This window comes from Psittacula echo (genome assembly GCF_963264785.1).
Source record: "Psittacula echo genome assembly, chromosome: 1".
Taxonomy (NCBI): Eukaryota; Metazoa; Chordata; class Aves; order Psittaciformes; family Psittacidae; genus Psittacula; species Psittacula echo.
The window spans coordinates 90,867,066-90,883,888 of NC_137735.1; the positions used below are offsets into that span (position 1 = coordinate 90,867,066).

Below are 16,823 nucleotides of genomic sequence, written 5' to 3' on the forward strand. Positions count from 1 at the left end.
AGAGCTGTGATGGAAGAAATCGTACGCTCTAGAGACAGGGGTGGATATTCTCATAGGACTGACTGGTAGTGCCACACTGCTAGATACTCCACATAAGGCAAGGCTCTCATCATAAGGCAAGGTCTGCCTCAAAGATCACCTGCTGCTTCAAGGGGGACAGCAACTTTTCTTTGGTTACCTCTCAATATCACTTGCTCCAGAGCTTGGGTTCTCTCCCTGCGCTGCAGCGGAAGAGATGCTCATCTTCCAGCCCGGGCAGAGAAGACCTCTGAGAAGGACAAACATTTCCCTCCATGGCAAAGAGAAACAGAAACCTCTCAGTGCAGTGTGGTAGGGTTACTGGAGGAGTTTGAATGAAGAGATGAGACCGGTTTTGATGTGGGGCCCTGGGCAGCGTGTCGCTTTGGAGAGTCAGCTGCGGCCTCCAGCAATGAGGTGCCAAACAATCACTGCTGCTCTTTCCAGATGCCGGAGGGGGGGAGAAGCCTTTGAATGGAGAGTTAATTATAGGGATTGTATTCCGTTTCCTACAGTTAAAGGAACCCATCTGTAGAGATTTTAATTAATGGAAATCTTATGGGGAGTTTCAGTTTGGCTGGAGGGTCTTACTGGGTGTATTCTATCTCCTTGGTAATTTCTGTAGTTGTGCAGTCATTAGCATTTGCCATTAAAGACAGTGTTAGATGGTAATAAATAAAGAATGGACAATACAACGATCTTCATACACAACAGATGTATGCAGTTTGCCTCTTCTGACTCCTACCAGCTTTCACAGATTAATACTACTGCTAGCTACAAAAGCATGCGGATGGTACAATTTAGGCACAATTCATGTGCAGGAAGTCATTTTAAAAAAATGAAATGAGTACATTTCACCCTGTATAATGTATTATATATATATAAAGGCATAGGGTAGATATTAGTAAGAATTATCTAAATAAATCTATTTTTTATCTTAAGCTATCTATTTTCTATCTGTTTTCATTCCATTATTTTTCTGCGTGTTACAATTAAAACTTATCAACATTTCTGTTGATCTGTTTGGTTTTTCCAACCTTCCTTTAGCTTTAGCCCCTCTTCTAATACAGTCTATTTTTTATCAGTTTAACCTACTGAGTTTCCTCTAAAGGCACATCAAAACTTGCAGTCCCAGGAGAAATTAAAAGTAGCTTAAATCACAGATGTCACATTTAGCATATGCTTAAGACACCCCAAAACATTGAAGCTTGTGCAGTCGTGAGGATTGCACAGCTAAAAGTCCAAATCGCCAGGCACCTTCTGTTGCCATCAGGGGGCTTTGGGTCTGACCTATACTCATTCCTTCGCTCATGAACTGACCAAGAGGTTCCACACTGCTACCTCCTGATGTAAAGCGCTTAGGTTTTGCTTGGTCTGAACTAATTACTCCTCATGCCCCAGTTCCCCAGACACAGCTGAGCACCCTTGCAGCTGGTGAGAGCTGGGAGCTGCCAAGCTTGTTGGCCAGACAGGGCTGGTAAAGCCCTGGTGTGAAGAGAAGACACTGGGTCCTTCTGGCCCACCCTGCCTGCAAAACAAAGCCCTAGCATAAAGCCCAACAAAGCTGGCTCATCAAATCAACCAAGTGAGATTCCATCAGGCTCTGCCTCCGGCTTCATCCTACCTGTCAGCAATGAAGGACCGGGAGTGAAACCCCTGGAAAGCAAAAGAACCAGCAGCTCGGTGGTTTCTAGGCCCTGCCTGTTGAATGCCACAGCGTATCCAGCCTAATCCAGCCATCCCTCCCAGGCCCAAGCTGCAGTGGTGTGGATGAGGCTGCCCTTGCAGGGAGGGTCATGGAGCTGGAGGAGGCCACTGCCTGATGGTGTGAGCTGAAGGCAACTGCACAAATCTTTCTGAGGCTGTGAGACAGTCCCAGAGATGCAGCTGAGCTATTGTCCTCTCTTATATGCAGGTGCTTTGAAGTTTCTGCTGCCTGGATTTCACTTCAGTTCCTCCTATCATCTTTTTTTCCCCCCATTTTCAGAGACCATTTTTCATTCACTGTCTTTAATGAGACATTCAGTTCCACAGCAATATCCAACTCATCAATCTTTTCCCTTCAAGAGCCCTGCTGCTTTTATTGATCCTCTATTCCTTTTATTATATACACATTCACTTATATATATGTGAGTGTATACAGCAGATTCCTTTTTTCTCTTTGTTCTTTGTTGTGTTTAAGTTGTTTGTAACATTCTTGTGATTAATTGGCTGTTGATTACCTTATTGATTTATTTAGCCCTGAATGATCTCTCCTCTTCTGTTGCCACTGCTTGAATTGTCCTGGTTGCTCCCAACACCCTCTCTTCTCACAGATGTCTCTCAGGAAGAATATTAACCATTTTTCCCGTAATTCCCCTTCTCGTGCTGTTCCTGCTAGTTAGCTGTCCAGTGGGATCTACCCACTCACGCAGAGTTTTCTGGTGCAATGAGCTCTGCAGCAGTGAAGTATATCCATCCTGACCTTCGGAGAGCCGGTCTGAACCAAAGCTGAACCCTTACTAACATCAGATTACTGTTTAAGGGGCTTTTTAACACCTACCCTCCTAACGAGGTCTGCCATGCTGCTCAGAGCCCTGGCAGACACCTCTGCTCCCTCTCCTCTTCGTGCTCATTCAGCTCCCAGTGCAATCATTCCCAAATTTTCAAGCCAGAAAGCTTTATATATTGTCTATGCTCCCTCTCAATGCCTGGAACGATCCATGGTCGCCTTTACTACTCAGTCAAATGTTACTGCAAATGTGGGAGATAGACAATATGCTACGCAAACCAGCAGGCCTCTGGGGGCTTGAGGCATGAAGCAATGCAACATCTCCTGTGGGAGCGGAGCAGAAAAACAAACCAGCTGTCTGGATTGAAATCATGAGCAATTAACAGCAGTTTCAATTACCCAGAACAGACCTTTATAAATATTTGCAAATTACACCCTACCTATTTTCACATGGAGAGCAGCAACCAGTGGGAGAGCTCTCCCGGGATCAGAGGGATGTCATCTGAGGGAATCCTGGAGGTCAAGGGTTCAAGAGATGTTTCAAAATCACTTGCTTAATTAGAAGCAGCACAGCCTACTCTGCTGTGTGCAGATGGGCACAAGAGCTACGCACAGGAATTAGAGAGGGAGGTTGGAGGGAAGCTCTGCCAGCGGGTTCTTCTCACAGGGCACGGCGTGGCAGGGATTCCAGGGGGAAGAGATCCCACCCCTGCCTGCCTCCAGCATCCAGTGGAGACGCCACAATTGTCAGACTGCAGTTATCATCAGACAAAAAAGGAGCCATTCATCCATACTTGTCCCGGGAGAAGAGATGGGTTTGGAAATGAGGGCCCTTACATACAAGAAAGATTTCTTTGGGTGGGGGTGGGATCTGGGTTTCCTTTTCAAGGCACTGGAGACCGAAAGAAACTGATGGATTATAACGTTACCGTGTTAAAATGCATCATGTCATGATAGCTGTAGAGACAGAAACCCACCCCAATTCATCTGATAAAAATAGCTAAGATACATGGGGAATGGAATGCACCACCACCTCGGTGAAGCCACAGGAATCCCTTTCCATTGTAAATACGCTCCAGATGATGATGCCAGCTCTTGCCTGAGAGATAGTAAAACATAAATCACCCTAACTAGTAACAGGACCCACCAAACAATGCAAAATGGCTAGAAATTGAGGCTTGGCTTTACATGCAGAGAAGGGTCTCTAAACTTGGAGCATTTGCCAGGGCAGCTGGAGGTGACACTCGAGGCTCTGCTTATGCCATGGGGAGGAAGACTTCAACCTGGGATGCAGTCTACACAGATAAATCACACACGCCTGTGTGTTTTGTCGCTAGCTTGCTTGTGAGGAGATTATAGGTGCTCAGTGTGTCTAACAGCTGAGGCCAAGGTAAAAGAGTACTAGTCTGAATCTGGGCATGAACTACAGACCTGTGGTACCTGTATGAAAGAGGTTACGTGCCTATCAGTTTCAGATGAGAAATGATTTGCTCAGAACCGAGACTCTGACTACATTTTGATGTCATTAATTATTTAGAATCCATCTAAATCTGGATTTAGATCCTGAGGTTGGGTATGCAAATTTGAAAGTCTCGGCATGCAAAATATCCCCCACCGCTTCATTGTTTGTCATGATTCTCCACATACATTAACAAGAGTGGACAGAGGAGGCAACTTCTCTCACCAGGGCATACTCTACGCATCCACCAATCCCTAGGCCTGTGCACAGAGAGCCTGAGAATCATCCCAGGATATTCTGCTGGCTGTAGTAAACTGCAAATTAAATGAGGGTTCATCAAGCAGTGCTGTTGTGGTTTTAAAATTGCATTATTCTTTATCTGGACCCACAAACACCCGTTTGATTAGGGCTGTAAGCACATGACAAAATGCCTTGGCAGTACAAATGCTACACAGTCATAAAGATAACACTTCAATAATTTTCCTTCTGTCTGCTGACTTCATTACTTTGGGTGAAGTTTTATGGTATGGAGCATAAAACTGTAATAAATCTTTCAGACACTACCTTCAAACATGCGCTAAGGTAGTATTTCCTTTACCAGTTGTGAGCTGACTTTTTTCCACATGTCCACTCAACACTTTCATCTTTAAACCAGACAATTAAACACCTTTCCAAGGTGTGACCATTTACACATTCTAAAGCTTGTCGGGAGCCTGCAAAGGGCCCTGTTAATGGCAGTTGTCTCCCAGAGAGACAGTTGGTTTCCTCAAGCTCAGGCAGCTACAAGGAATTAGGGAATGGTCAATTCTCCCCATGGTCCCTCGGACCACAGCGGGGCAGGCCAGGCTATTCTGCTTGACTGCAAGGTGTGTGCTGCCCTGCAAATGACTTTTGTTGCACAGCCCCTCAACAGCTCAATGCTACCCCCAAGCCGAGGTGGATGGTGTAGCTACCAAACTTTGCCTAAAAACACCCAATAAGCACCTAAAATCACAGCTTGTTCAGCCTCAACACGTGTGGCACAGAGAAAAAGCCTCTCATGAGCTCCAGCTGCTCAGGCAGAAGTCTCGCAACAGGAACCATGGGAGATGAAGGGTCTGCTCATCAGTAAGCACTGTAATTAGCAGCAATTGATGTCACAAATAAAATCAAGGCCTGACGGTGCTAATTACGAAGAAATACACATATGCAAACACTTGGCAAGAGGTGAGCTGCTTTCTGAAGTGCCCACCCATGTTTTGCTGCATGGGCTGAGAAGGCAAGGGGGATGTTGAAACACCCCACAGAGCAGCAGCTCAGCTGCCCTGCAGAAGGGAGAGAAGCCAGGTGTGCTACCCCATAACACTCTTCCCTGGAAGGGCTGATAGCAGAAAAGGGAGCAAAATCATGGGAATCCCAGAGCACTTGGAAATCAAAGCCATATATGCACTGTACTTACTTCAGAAAACCATATTGTCATGTAATACCTAATATACCTGCGCAGGATCATTTCTTCCCCTTCTCGCCTGCTCAGAACCTGTTTATGTTACAAAAGGACTAATTATCCAGTTAGTCAAGACACAACAGATGCTAAATTTTATCCATGCACCCTCATCTGCCTGTGTACTTCCATTTCTTACCTGACATTTTGCTTCTCTCCTTCTGCTGGCTTCTTTCCTTACACCATTCCTTTAATTTTCTTTCTTCCCTCTAAGGTTTCTGTAAAATCCCTCCCTATTTCCACCATCTTTCGTCCATCTATTCACCAGCCTTTCTTGAACTTGGACTGCTCTTGTGTGTGTAGCACCTGAGGTGTGAATGCATTCACCCTGAGGTCTGAATCCAACATTATTGATGTTTGCTGGTGCAAGCTGTTCCTCAGAGCAGTGCTCCATTTCTATCTACCACCAGGTAAGGATGACTTCGCTTAAAAATATTCCTAGTTTGGAATAGAGTAAAAGGCACTTGAGAAACACGTATAACCCAGGTCATTAAAGACCTTGAGATGACCGCATGGTCTGAAGCTCTACATAAGCAAACAGACTTGAAGCAAATCCTCTCTCTATGTAATTGCTGCCTATAAATCACTCTTTTATTAATTATTTATGCGCTTACTGGCTACTCCCAGTCACACTAATCACAGTTAATAAGATTATCTTCTTGTGCTAAGTGTAATTAGCAGAGATAAGGAAAGCATGATCTACCTGGCATTACGTGCACAAGCTTCCACTAACCATAGGTCCTCAAATGGGATCCAACACATTGGCTGCACTTCAGCATTTTCCAGCTCTTTTGTAAGAGTTTTGGGTTGTGAAATTTGCACTAGGACCTCTTGCAAGCAAGCAAAAAGCAACAGCATCCTAAAGGGAGAAGCTCCTTCTGGGTATCTCTTCTATTTTCTTTTCTGCATCTTCCATTTCTCCGTTCTGCAGGAGATTTTGTAATAAAAAATATGGAAATCAACTCTATTTGCATTTTTTAATTTAATATTGAATTAATTTTGCATTTGCAGTGCACACAATTCAAAACCAGGGTCTTAGATCCCTTGAAATCAACATTAAAATTATCTATATATGTCTGCTGAAGATTTCCCTGCGCTTTTTGGATCAATGTCAATTTCCTCTCTACCCAGAAATTTTCACCACCGTTGAAATCTTGAATTTCTGAGGGAGGGCAAAAAAAATGGCAATAAACAATCAAGTTAAAGCTGAGCTAATGGCTGAAGTATGAGGATTTTGTTTGCTTGGTCATTTAAAGGAAGGAATTCTTGCTCAAACACTTTTCTATTGGAAATAAAGAGCACAAACAACGGAGCAGGTTGTCTCTCTCTGTCCTCTTTCTAATCTAATCTAATCTAATCTAATCTAATCTAAACCAAAGAAGAACAACATGGCTATTGTCAAGAGTTTGTGCATGAAGGCCTCGGGAATGGGCAGAGACATACCTGAGGCTTCTTAGCTGGTCTGTAATAGGGCAGAAACAAGAATCAGAATCCTAGGCATCCTGGCCCTATGTTCTGGTCATGGGTCCCCAAGGGACAGAGACAGCCCAGTGAATGTGTCAGCGAGGTAAAAGCTTGACTTCATTTTCAAACCTAGTTTTTAAGTAATCTTTAGGCAGAGCATATTTAAAAAGATAATGTATGATATAAGCACAGACTGGTTTGGGTTGGAAGGCACCTTAAAGCTCATCCAGTTCCAGACCCCTGCCATGGGCAGGGACACCTTCCACTAGACCAGGTTGCTCCAAGCCCCGTCCAACCTGGCCTTGAACACTGCCAGGGATGGGGCAGCCACAGCTTCTCTGGGCAACCTGTGCCAGTTGCCTAGAAGAATTTCTTCCTAATGTCCAATCTAAATTTACCATCTTTCAGTTTAAAACCTTTCTTCTTCGTCCCGTCACTACACACACTTACAAAAAATTCCTCTCCAGGTTTCTTGTCAGCCCCTTTAGGCACTGGAGCTGCTCTAAGGTCTCCCCTTAAGGAGCCTTCTCTTCTCCAGGCTGAACCAGCCCAACTCTCTCAGCCTGTCTCCAGAACAGAGGTGCTCCAGCCCCCTGACCAGCTTTGTGGCCCTCCTCCGGACTAGCTCAATTCCTCCTTAGGCTTAAGCAGGCAAGCACACAGGACAGCACTCCTGAAAAGGAACTTTCAGAGTAACGGAAGAGATGTGGTTTCCGATTTGGAAACACGGGGTAACTCTTATTACACCCATATAGCAATTCTGTTACTTCTACAGATTCCCCCTTCCCCAGCTGTTAGCAGAATGCTCTGGCTGACTGAGCCGTTTTTTCCCTTCTCAAAACCGACGTTCTCTCTCTCAGCCCTCATAAGCAGGCTCCTCGGACGTTACCCCCGCGGGCCGAGCACCAGCACAGCCGCTGCTCTCCGAGGCGGTGGGAAGCCCCTATCGGGGATAGAGGAGGCTGCAACCACCGCCTGTGCCGCAGCGCTCCGAGCACCCACAGCGCCACCTACAGACCCCGCGCGAAACAGCGGCGGAGCAGGGGACCAGGGCGGGAACGGCAAGCACTCCCCGCCTCAAGCCGCTGTTTAGCGCCCGGGAGACCCAGCGGTGGGCAGCAGCCGCGGCTGGGCGCACGTAGGTAACGTATCTAAGTGATGTACTTTTTACCTTCCATATCGGACCGATGATGGAGCTGCTCCGACTTTAAAGTCTAATTTTAAAGTAATAAAGCTCACAGAACTTAATGAATAGGCAACAACAGTTGTGATTCAAACATACCAAACACCCTGAAAGTTCTTGATGTTTTAATCTCTGAGCATACTTGCAGTAGCCAAAAATACCTGTAAATACAGTGATCATGGAATTGCTGATGGTCGTCTAGCCCCTCTTCACCAAAAGCACAATGCTCAGGATTGTGTTCATATGGCTCTTGATTATCTCCAGTAAAGGAGATTCCACCATCTCTTTGGGCAACCTATTCCAATGCTGTCTTTTGCCCTCACAGCAAAGACCTCCTGTGATACAGCTCTCCAGAGGTTTGCGGACAGCTGCAGCAAGCCCTGCCATGGTGGGAAGCCAGGCTTCAAACCATCACTGATAGGAATAACGCAAGCACCCAGATTTGTTTGCAAACTGCCTTTTCCTGACAAGGTAGGTAAGTAGGAAAGACATGTATCGCAGCTCACTATTGCCCCATGCTCCTGCCAAATACAGGCAGAATTGGTGAGTTACAGGAAGGTTAATGTAAATGTCACTTTTCTTCAACAGAAACTAGCCAACTGCGTTTCTAAGGACCAGCATAAAGGTAGCTTCTAACTGACAGGTACTTCTCATTTCAAATCAGCCAAGGGCCTTTGCAGGTTTGCTCTCAATTCAACTCCTTTCCCTTCCCCTCCTTTCAGAAACCTCTCTAAGCAGGTAGCATCAGTGTAAGACAGAACACGCAAGTTCCTTTGGAAAGAGTTTCCAAAGGCTTGAAGACATTTGAAAGCTATTTTTTTTTCCATTGGGAGTTATCAAATACAGTGGTCCCTGCATGTTTTCAGAATACATTTTCCTGGGGCTTAGTTTCCAAAACCCATCAGTCTGCAGCACTCCCCTCTGCATTCCCTAGAAGCTGAGGGAAAGGCTAGCTAAACCCCTTGGGAACAGAGCTTTCTTGAGGAATACTTCAAGCTCTGTTTCCGGAGGAGTGGTCAAACGAGAAACAATATCCTGGCCCGTATCCATACTGGGTTTATAACACATGTCCAACTTGAAAAATCACAAGGGGTAGTGGGGCCAGGGGAAGAAAACCTCCACATTACAATAGTTTTGGCCAATTTTTCTGTGTAGCCAAAGCCTCAGCCTTTTGTTATTTATTTTTATGGCAAGGATTAGTAGGAGGGAAGAATATGAAGCAAGGGGCTTTTATGAAGCTACTGCTGCTCAGAAGGCAACTTCTCCCCCCTCCCACACTAACCTACTTGCAGACTGTCTGTTCCACCACAGCCCTGACACCAGAGCTCATTCAAGCTAGCACATAAGAGAAACGGCACCTCCATCACAGATTTTCCTTTGCTAATCTAAGGGCTTGCCTACACCAAGAAAAGAAATCCTCCTTTTAGCATCTAAGGAGTTGGGAATTAACTTACAGTAGAAATTAACTCCTTGGGAAATTTTTTCTTTCATCTATTGAACTTCCAGAGTAGTTGGGGGAAAGCATGTTCTTACCTTGATGATGAAGCTTCTGTGGGAGTTTCACAGCCTATTCATTCAGAAAAGCTGGTGGAATATTGAATGTAGATGGTATGATTTCTTCTTAATACAAGTCAGCAGAAAAAATCCAGTATGATCTTATTTTGACAGAATAAAATACTTCCTAAGACAGTGTAAGCCTATAAAGGTTGGGCTGGGTTGGTTTTTTTTCAGACTACTTAAATGAACAGAAGAACTGTTTATTCTACTGATTATGTACGTTCCTAGGAAACCTCCCCATTCTACTTGGACTGATCTGTGGAAAATACTTAGCATCTGCTTTTCCATTGTCACTGTTGAGATATTTTTTTTCTTCAAGATAAGCCAAAGATCCCCTGCCTCAAGACAATAAGCATGCCTGTATTTTCTCAAGAGTACTTTTGATTTTGCTATTGTATCCAAATCACTATGTAGAGATACTTACTTAAGTATTATCATCTAAAATCTAGGAACAGGCAGAACCATGGCAGTTTATGCTGCAGCAAATACTGTGCTGCATATCTTGTCAACCCATAAATCTGGTCTGAATTTTAAACTGAAGCACAGAAGTGCCCCATGACTGGTAGTCACCCATGTGATACTAAGAATGAGATAATTAACTCCCCCCAACATGAGAAATAATTTGTGCACTCATTCAAGTAGGTACCTGACCTAGTTATATGTAAGATTTAGTAATTCAGACTGCTCTGCTGCTTCACAGATCTTAACAGCCTAAGAAGACATTTCTATTTGAAACAGTATTGACTGAATTGTCAGCAAACCTGATACGGTTTTAGACATTAACATCCTCGAAGAGCAGCAAATTAGCTGCAGCTATCAAGCAAATTGCAGTTATAGTTAAAAAAAAACCCAAAACAAACTAAACTACATATTGAAGAAACTCTTACTATATTGATGGAAAACATTTAGTGGCAAGAACACACACATGCAGGCCTGAATAATTTGGATAGTGCTTTCCTTCAGTATCATAAAACTTGAAGTGAAAGGTATAGTTCACTGTTTGTGGCTTCCAGCTTAAGTCTAAAAATTACACTTCCCTTCTTTCTTGAACCAGTTTTGTTTCGTGACATGTACCGCAGCAACAGAGTACACAAAAGACATATGTATCTACAGATATAATTTTATTAACAAGGTCTGTCATTACTGAACAAGGCAACTGGGAAATACAAGGACTGGACATACACATGAAAATTTTACAACTCGACAAAAAGTTGGCATATGACTTATATACAGATGTGATTAATAAAGGTTACAAGTCGCCTGATTTTGATTAAACACAGTCCTAAGCACTTACGTTATGAAAATATGAAGCTGATCATACAGAGGTCAAGCTCTGGAATCTAAAAATAAGAACAATTTAAAAACTTCAAAACCTTCTATGTCCATCCATTTTACAGAACATCACTACGAGCGTTTCCCTACTACCATATACATGAAAGATTATCAAAAATATATTGATGGGTCTATCACTAATCATGAATGCTTATATTTACATTAAGTTAGCAAATTCTTCACCAAATACTTTATATACAAAACTCAATTTGTCCTTTGTGAAAGTCATTAAAAAGTTAAAAACCATAGAAATGCCAGTTAGAAATAACACATTCCAAAAATTGGACTTGTTTACAACAACTGAGAACAATTGAAAATAATTTATGAAAAACTATGTCATTTTAGTACATGTACTCTCACAACACTTTAGTTCCGATACAGAGTAGCAGGAATTTTATCCTGTGTGTTCTTTGAGTGGTATGGTCTCTTCCAGTAATGCTGCAAAGAAAAAGAGAAAAATTACTCTTAAACAGTTTGTCTTGAGTCTTTGAGGAAGGCAGAAATAATTCGAGGGACCAACACTCTTTTCCCCCCTTCTCAGTGCAGGAAGCCCTATCCCCATTTGTATTGGCCCAAATACTCAATTCTTATTTCTTACTCCTTAGAGGCTAAAAGGGGAAGAAGGAAAAAAAAGAAAGGAGGAAAAGAGAAACCCAACATCCTCTGTACTTCAGTGCTATTCAGAATGCACACATCCTTTCACCAGCAGTGGTTTTGGGTACGTTCTTGGCTGATACTTGTATTTGACTACCATGCTTTCACAGCATGCTTTGAACACCCCTAACAAAGTCATCCTTCTCTGCCAAACTAGAAACCCCTCCAACCTGTCTCTCAATTGAAAAAGAGCTTAGACAGGAACCAGACGTTCGCTCTGCAGGCACTTCTTCTATAGACACGAGCACCTAAGGAATTCTGCAATACAAAACATGGATGCTGAATGAATCTACACATACTACTGATAAGACAGCTACTGAAACACGGACTCTTTTGGAACTAGGTTCCGCTCAGGCCCATCCAAGTACCAGAAATCAGTTTGAGAACACAGAAGCACAGTTTACAGTGCTTCTAGTACATGAGAAAATAGCAGGTCTCAGCTCACTTCAAGTGACAGGCATCATGGAACCAATGCTGTGGCTCTTCACTGAATCAGATCAATACAACACAATAGTTCATAATCACCACAATAACTTTGTCAAAGTGCTGACACCACATAACAAGCAAAACCAGAAATAGATCTTGCTACCAAATCCAAACAAAGCAGATAGAATTTCTCTTTGTAGCTCTACAGATGCTGAATGCGGCTTCTGTACTTGCTGTATGGAATCCCCACCTTCCAATTCCACCAAAGGCCCTCCATGTGCTATTATCTCACCTATTTTTATTTATTCTTCAAACTCCATAATGATCAACTCTAAATTTATTCTTTATAAAAGCACAGGGACAGAATGACATCTCAATCACCCTTAATCTACACAGCCACACTCCTAGTCTTGAAATTTTGTCCCCTCTTGTTTCAGATAGCCCTCCATTCTTTGGCTTTCCTCCTAATTACTCTAACTTATCTTTCAGGTCATTTTCCTTATTCCTCTCAAATCAAGCTCAATGGGAGAAAGAGTATAACACCCTTGGCATTCTCTTTTCTCTATTCTGTTTGTAAGTAACACATCCAAAACACAAAATCCACTTATCTTCTCTATGTTGATGATTGCACACCTACCAAACTCCTTCCCTCCTCCAACCTACTGCTTCTCTCTACACATTTTCACACCTGTTCACATAGATTTAGCAGCGCTTCCTTCTCCAAACCCTAGTGCTTTTCACCACAGCTGCTCTTGACAAACTTTGGCAATCTAAGCATCCAGCTTAGGTTACAGATCAATGACAAATGCTCAGGTCTTCAAATCTTCCTTGTCCCTACATCCTTCCATGCAGTGACTACATCACCATTTTGCAGGTTTTTTGCAGTCTCTCTCTCTAAAACATGTTCTGCTTAGTCCACTTGTATGTCTGAAACTCTAAGCCAGTCCCTGAGCCTTTAGTTGTGTTAGTCTCCCGATTTCAGGTTACTGTACATTCACACAAACAGTCGGGCTGGCAGAACTTCAGGTGAGATGCGGAAGCAGGGAGTAGCTCTGCTAATGAATGTGAAGCCACAGTTTATCCATTTCCCTTTCATTAACACCTCAATCTGTGTCTGATAATCGCTGGCCTAGTTCTAGTTTTATAATTACTTCCTACCTCATACTTTGTAAACTCTCTAGAGCCAGGATTCTGTACTGCTTGTTTGTACAGTACCTGGAACTGAAATATTTACAGCAATAATTTGGGATTCTTTGCATTGCAGTGATATGAATATTATTATAGACAAAATCTGTACAGGAGTTTACTCATTATCAGGATAACTTTAAGGTGTCTCAGATCTTACCAGTTTAATTTGTGCTCTGTCGCTGGACTTTTGGTCCAACGCTCTGAGTTTCTTCTTCTGGATTTGGGCGTTTCCCTGCACTAATGCCAGTACCAAGGGCCGTTCTTCCTGATAATTTAAAACCAGTATTTATATTAAGACTCTGTTGCACCTTTATATATTCAGGAAAAGTGTTTTAGTTTTTTTTTTTTTTTTTTGTTGGTTTTTTTGTTTGTTTTTTTTGTTTGTTTGTTTGTTTTTTTGTTTGTTTTGTTGTTCTTTAAATTACCTGCTTGCAATAAGTGTGATTGCTGATTGTCTCCATGAGCATAATGTAAAATACTACTTGCTTGACAGTAACCTGTTCAGATACAGTACATATTTATTATAATAAATCAAATTTAGAATTGCAAGCAAGTGGACAACTACATTCTTTACAACAACAAAAAGGAGCCAATTGATTTATTTTCCATCAGCAAGAAAAATCCTGCTAGAAAACATCCTGAATGCAAAAGACTTCTTATGATTAAAAAAAAGCCTCATGGGAGTCTAGAGCAGTTAAATACATAGGCACTTCTATATGCAGAGTGAACAATATTAAGCGCCTACATATTTATGCATTAATTTTGCAACAAGGAGAATATGTACATATCCAAATAACTCTAATTTGTTATCAATTTTAACATTTTTTTTCTCCTCCAAGTCTCCTCATCCTTTTTGTTATTCTGTTATAGCAATGCTACTGAATCCTTAGCATAACTAATCTGTGAAGAAAGAAAAAATATATGTAAGTAATTTAAAGGAAGATGCAAACTATTTTCTGGTTCACAAACTATTTGCTGGCAACCTTGACACCAATTGCTCTGCATGAATAGTGCAAATCAGCAAAAGCAGTTGCAAGGTTTCTTATTCTGAACAGTTGTGGTGTTCTGGTGATGTTCTGGATGCTTAAATAAAACACTGATTACAATCTTTCATCATCAGTAAACACAACCTCTGTTAAGTCTGCAAAGAAAGAAACACTTGTGCTAAACTTGACTGCAACTTTGATCTATCACAAATCACAGGTTAAGTTTCTGTATAATTAAAGTAACAAAAATTTGCCTCCATAATATGAGAATATCCACAGAAAACTGTAGAAATTGATTATATATGGGAAGAGTGGCAGAGAAATCAGCTAAAAGGTAGCATGCAGATTTTTGCTATCAGATACACAAACTGGACCTTTCTTTCAATATCTTTCATTTAGAATAACCTAATTTAGAATGTTTATTAATTTTTGTTTAGTCATGCTTGTGATCCCTCTAAATCAAAGCATACAAATACTGTTCTCTCTGAGCATTTTAGAGGTAAAAGTGACAAGACAAGCAAGTTCACTCTAACAAATTATTTTTATGTTTCAAGAACAGAAATAAGGCCAGTTCAATGCTGTAGACAGCAGCTGTCACCAAAAAAACCTATCCATGTTCTTTTGATGTTTTGTCTGTTTTTCCACAGTTGCAAGGATTTGAAGATCCTCTACAGACAGGCACTGCCATAATACCTTGCTGCTGAATTCCACTTGCTCCTGCTGTATGAGAGTCCCCCAGGGCACATGGCTGAACAACTGTATGACCATCACCAGTTCCCAGCTGAGCTCCTGGAGAGACAGTTAAGACTTAAACGTAACAGAAAATACAATTCCAGTTCCAATATTTAAAATGTTGGGGACTCCTTTTCTGCTCTTCAAGAGGCAGACTTTGATTGTGGTTTTTTATCCCTCACCACAAACCACCTCAGAACAGGTCCAAATTCACGCTTGCTAGTTCAAATGAATACACAGTAACCTCCCAGAAAACAGATACATTTCTGATGTGAAAAGTGAAAATACATGTACACATTTAAATACATATATTTCAAGAAAAGAGTGCACATAATATTAATTTATTAAACACTATTTTTTTTAAACTAAGCCTTTCCTGTCTTTTGAATCTCTGAGCTTATGAAATTAAAGCTCAAGAACTCAGCTTTAAGGAGCCTAGACTTTGAGAGGAACTGTACTGGCTGAGAACAAGGTCCATCTTTCTCTGCAATCTGCTTCTAACCTTGACTGAAGCCTAAGGAGAACATAAACCCAAACCCAGTAAATTTCCAGTTCTGCTGTATCCTTTTATAAGAAGTCCAAGGTGTACCTAGTATTCAAGATGTTGATGCACCATGGATTTATACGATGTTAATACTGTTTAACTTTTTAATTAGTAACTAGTTAATGCTAGTCTTTGTACGTTACAGTAAGCACAATAATTGTCTAATTTTCATCAGAACTGGATGATAGATTCTATATTCATTTTTTTCAGACACTGTCCGCCATATTCTACCATATTATGGTAGAACTAAATTCCAGAGAGCAACCTGATGCTTAGAAAATTTTACGAATTAATAGTTCTGAGCTGAAAACTCATGAATCACTCCTTATTATAAGTACCAGGATGCTTGTAGACTTGTAGAAGAAAATCACATTCAAATGCTTTTGAAATCAAACTGTTCGATACATGTTTATAAGTAGTTTCAAGGAGAAGAAAACAGGTTAAAAATTCTTACATGTTTGAAATAAAAACAAATCTAAAGATGTATTCATGTATTATTGTATTTACGTATAGATTTCATCTATACGTAAATACTACCAAACCCAGTGAGTAAATTTTAAATGTTTGTGACTTACACTGAGAACTGTCTTGTGCATACAGTTCTTTCTTACAATACATAATGCCAAGGACATTAAAAAAATAAGTTTGTGCTGTTCAGTTCCAATAATTCTATGTATTAAAATAATTTGACTGACCTCCTGCATTGCTACAACCAGAAATGCTTTCTCCTGGTGAATAGCCCATGAGGCCACCATTTCCATTTCCATTTGGATTAGAAGGCACTGTTGCAAGAAGACCTACGCAATGAAATAAAACATACAACTGTGAAGACAGACTGGAAAAAAAGAAAAGATAAAGTGTAGCACGTTTTTTTCTAATGATAGCCAATTCTCCACCCTCACCCTGAGTGAGTTTACCTTCATAACAGGAGAACATCTATCCTGCCTACTTCTGGGATCTCACCAAGTAATTTTAGTACAAAATTACTTAATAGGCATTTTCTACATGATCTTCCACATAACTTTTCCAATATTCATTAGTTACGTGTATTTGTTATGTTGTGTTGAAGTGCAATGCATCCTGATTCAATATCCAATACTTGAACATACTGCCTGCTTACACCTTCCTGAGCAAGCTTTACCTCTCAGAGCAAAGAGGACAGTCTTTCCTAACTAGGAAGAATGCTACCAGCGGTTGCATTTGTCTCTATTTGAGCAACAGTGTTTGCAAATGCAAATACAGTATGGTTGAAGTTATCAACCACACTAATTCTCTAATCACTGGTATTAAAACCTGTCTATACAAGAGG

At 41.5% G+C, this 16,823-nt stretch overlaps 1 protein-coding gene across 4 annotated transcripts in view; it reads right to left on the reverse strand.

Annotated features, from left to right (window-relative positions):
- Window positions 1-10,756: 10,756 nt before the first annotated feature.
- Window positions 10,757-16,823, reverse strand: part of CRY1 (cryptochrome circadian regulator 1) — a 39,133-nt gene continuing 33,066 nt past the window's right edge. Inside the window, exons 10-13 of one of the 4 annotated variants that reach the window (XM_080634647.1) lie at window positions 16,210-16,311; window positions 14,932-15,027; window positions 13,410-13,517; window positions 10,757-11,422 (exon numbers count right to left, since the gene is read on the reverse strand). In XM_080634647.1, the coding sequence (XP_080490773.1) occupies window positions 13,414-13,517; window positions 14,932-15,027; window positions 16,210-16,311 (302 nt within the window). In that variant the 3' untranslated portion in view covers window positions 10,757-11,422; window positions 13,410-13,413. Of the gene's footprint in view, window positions 13,750-14,931; window positions 15,028-16,209; window positions 16,312-16,823 lie in introns of all 4 variants that reach the window. The other 3 variants (XM_080634646.1, XM_080634648.1, XM_080634649.1) reach the window with 3 other exon arrangements.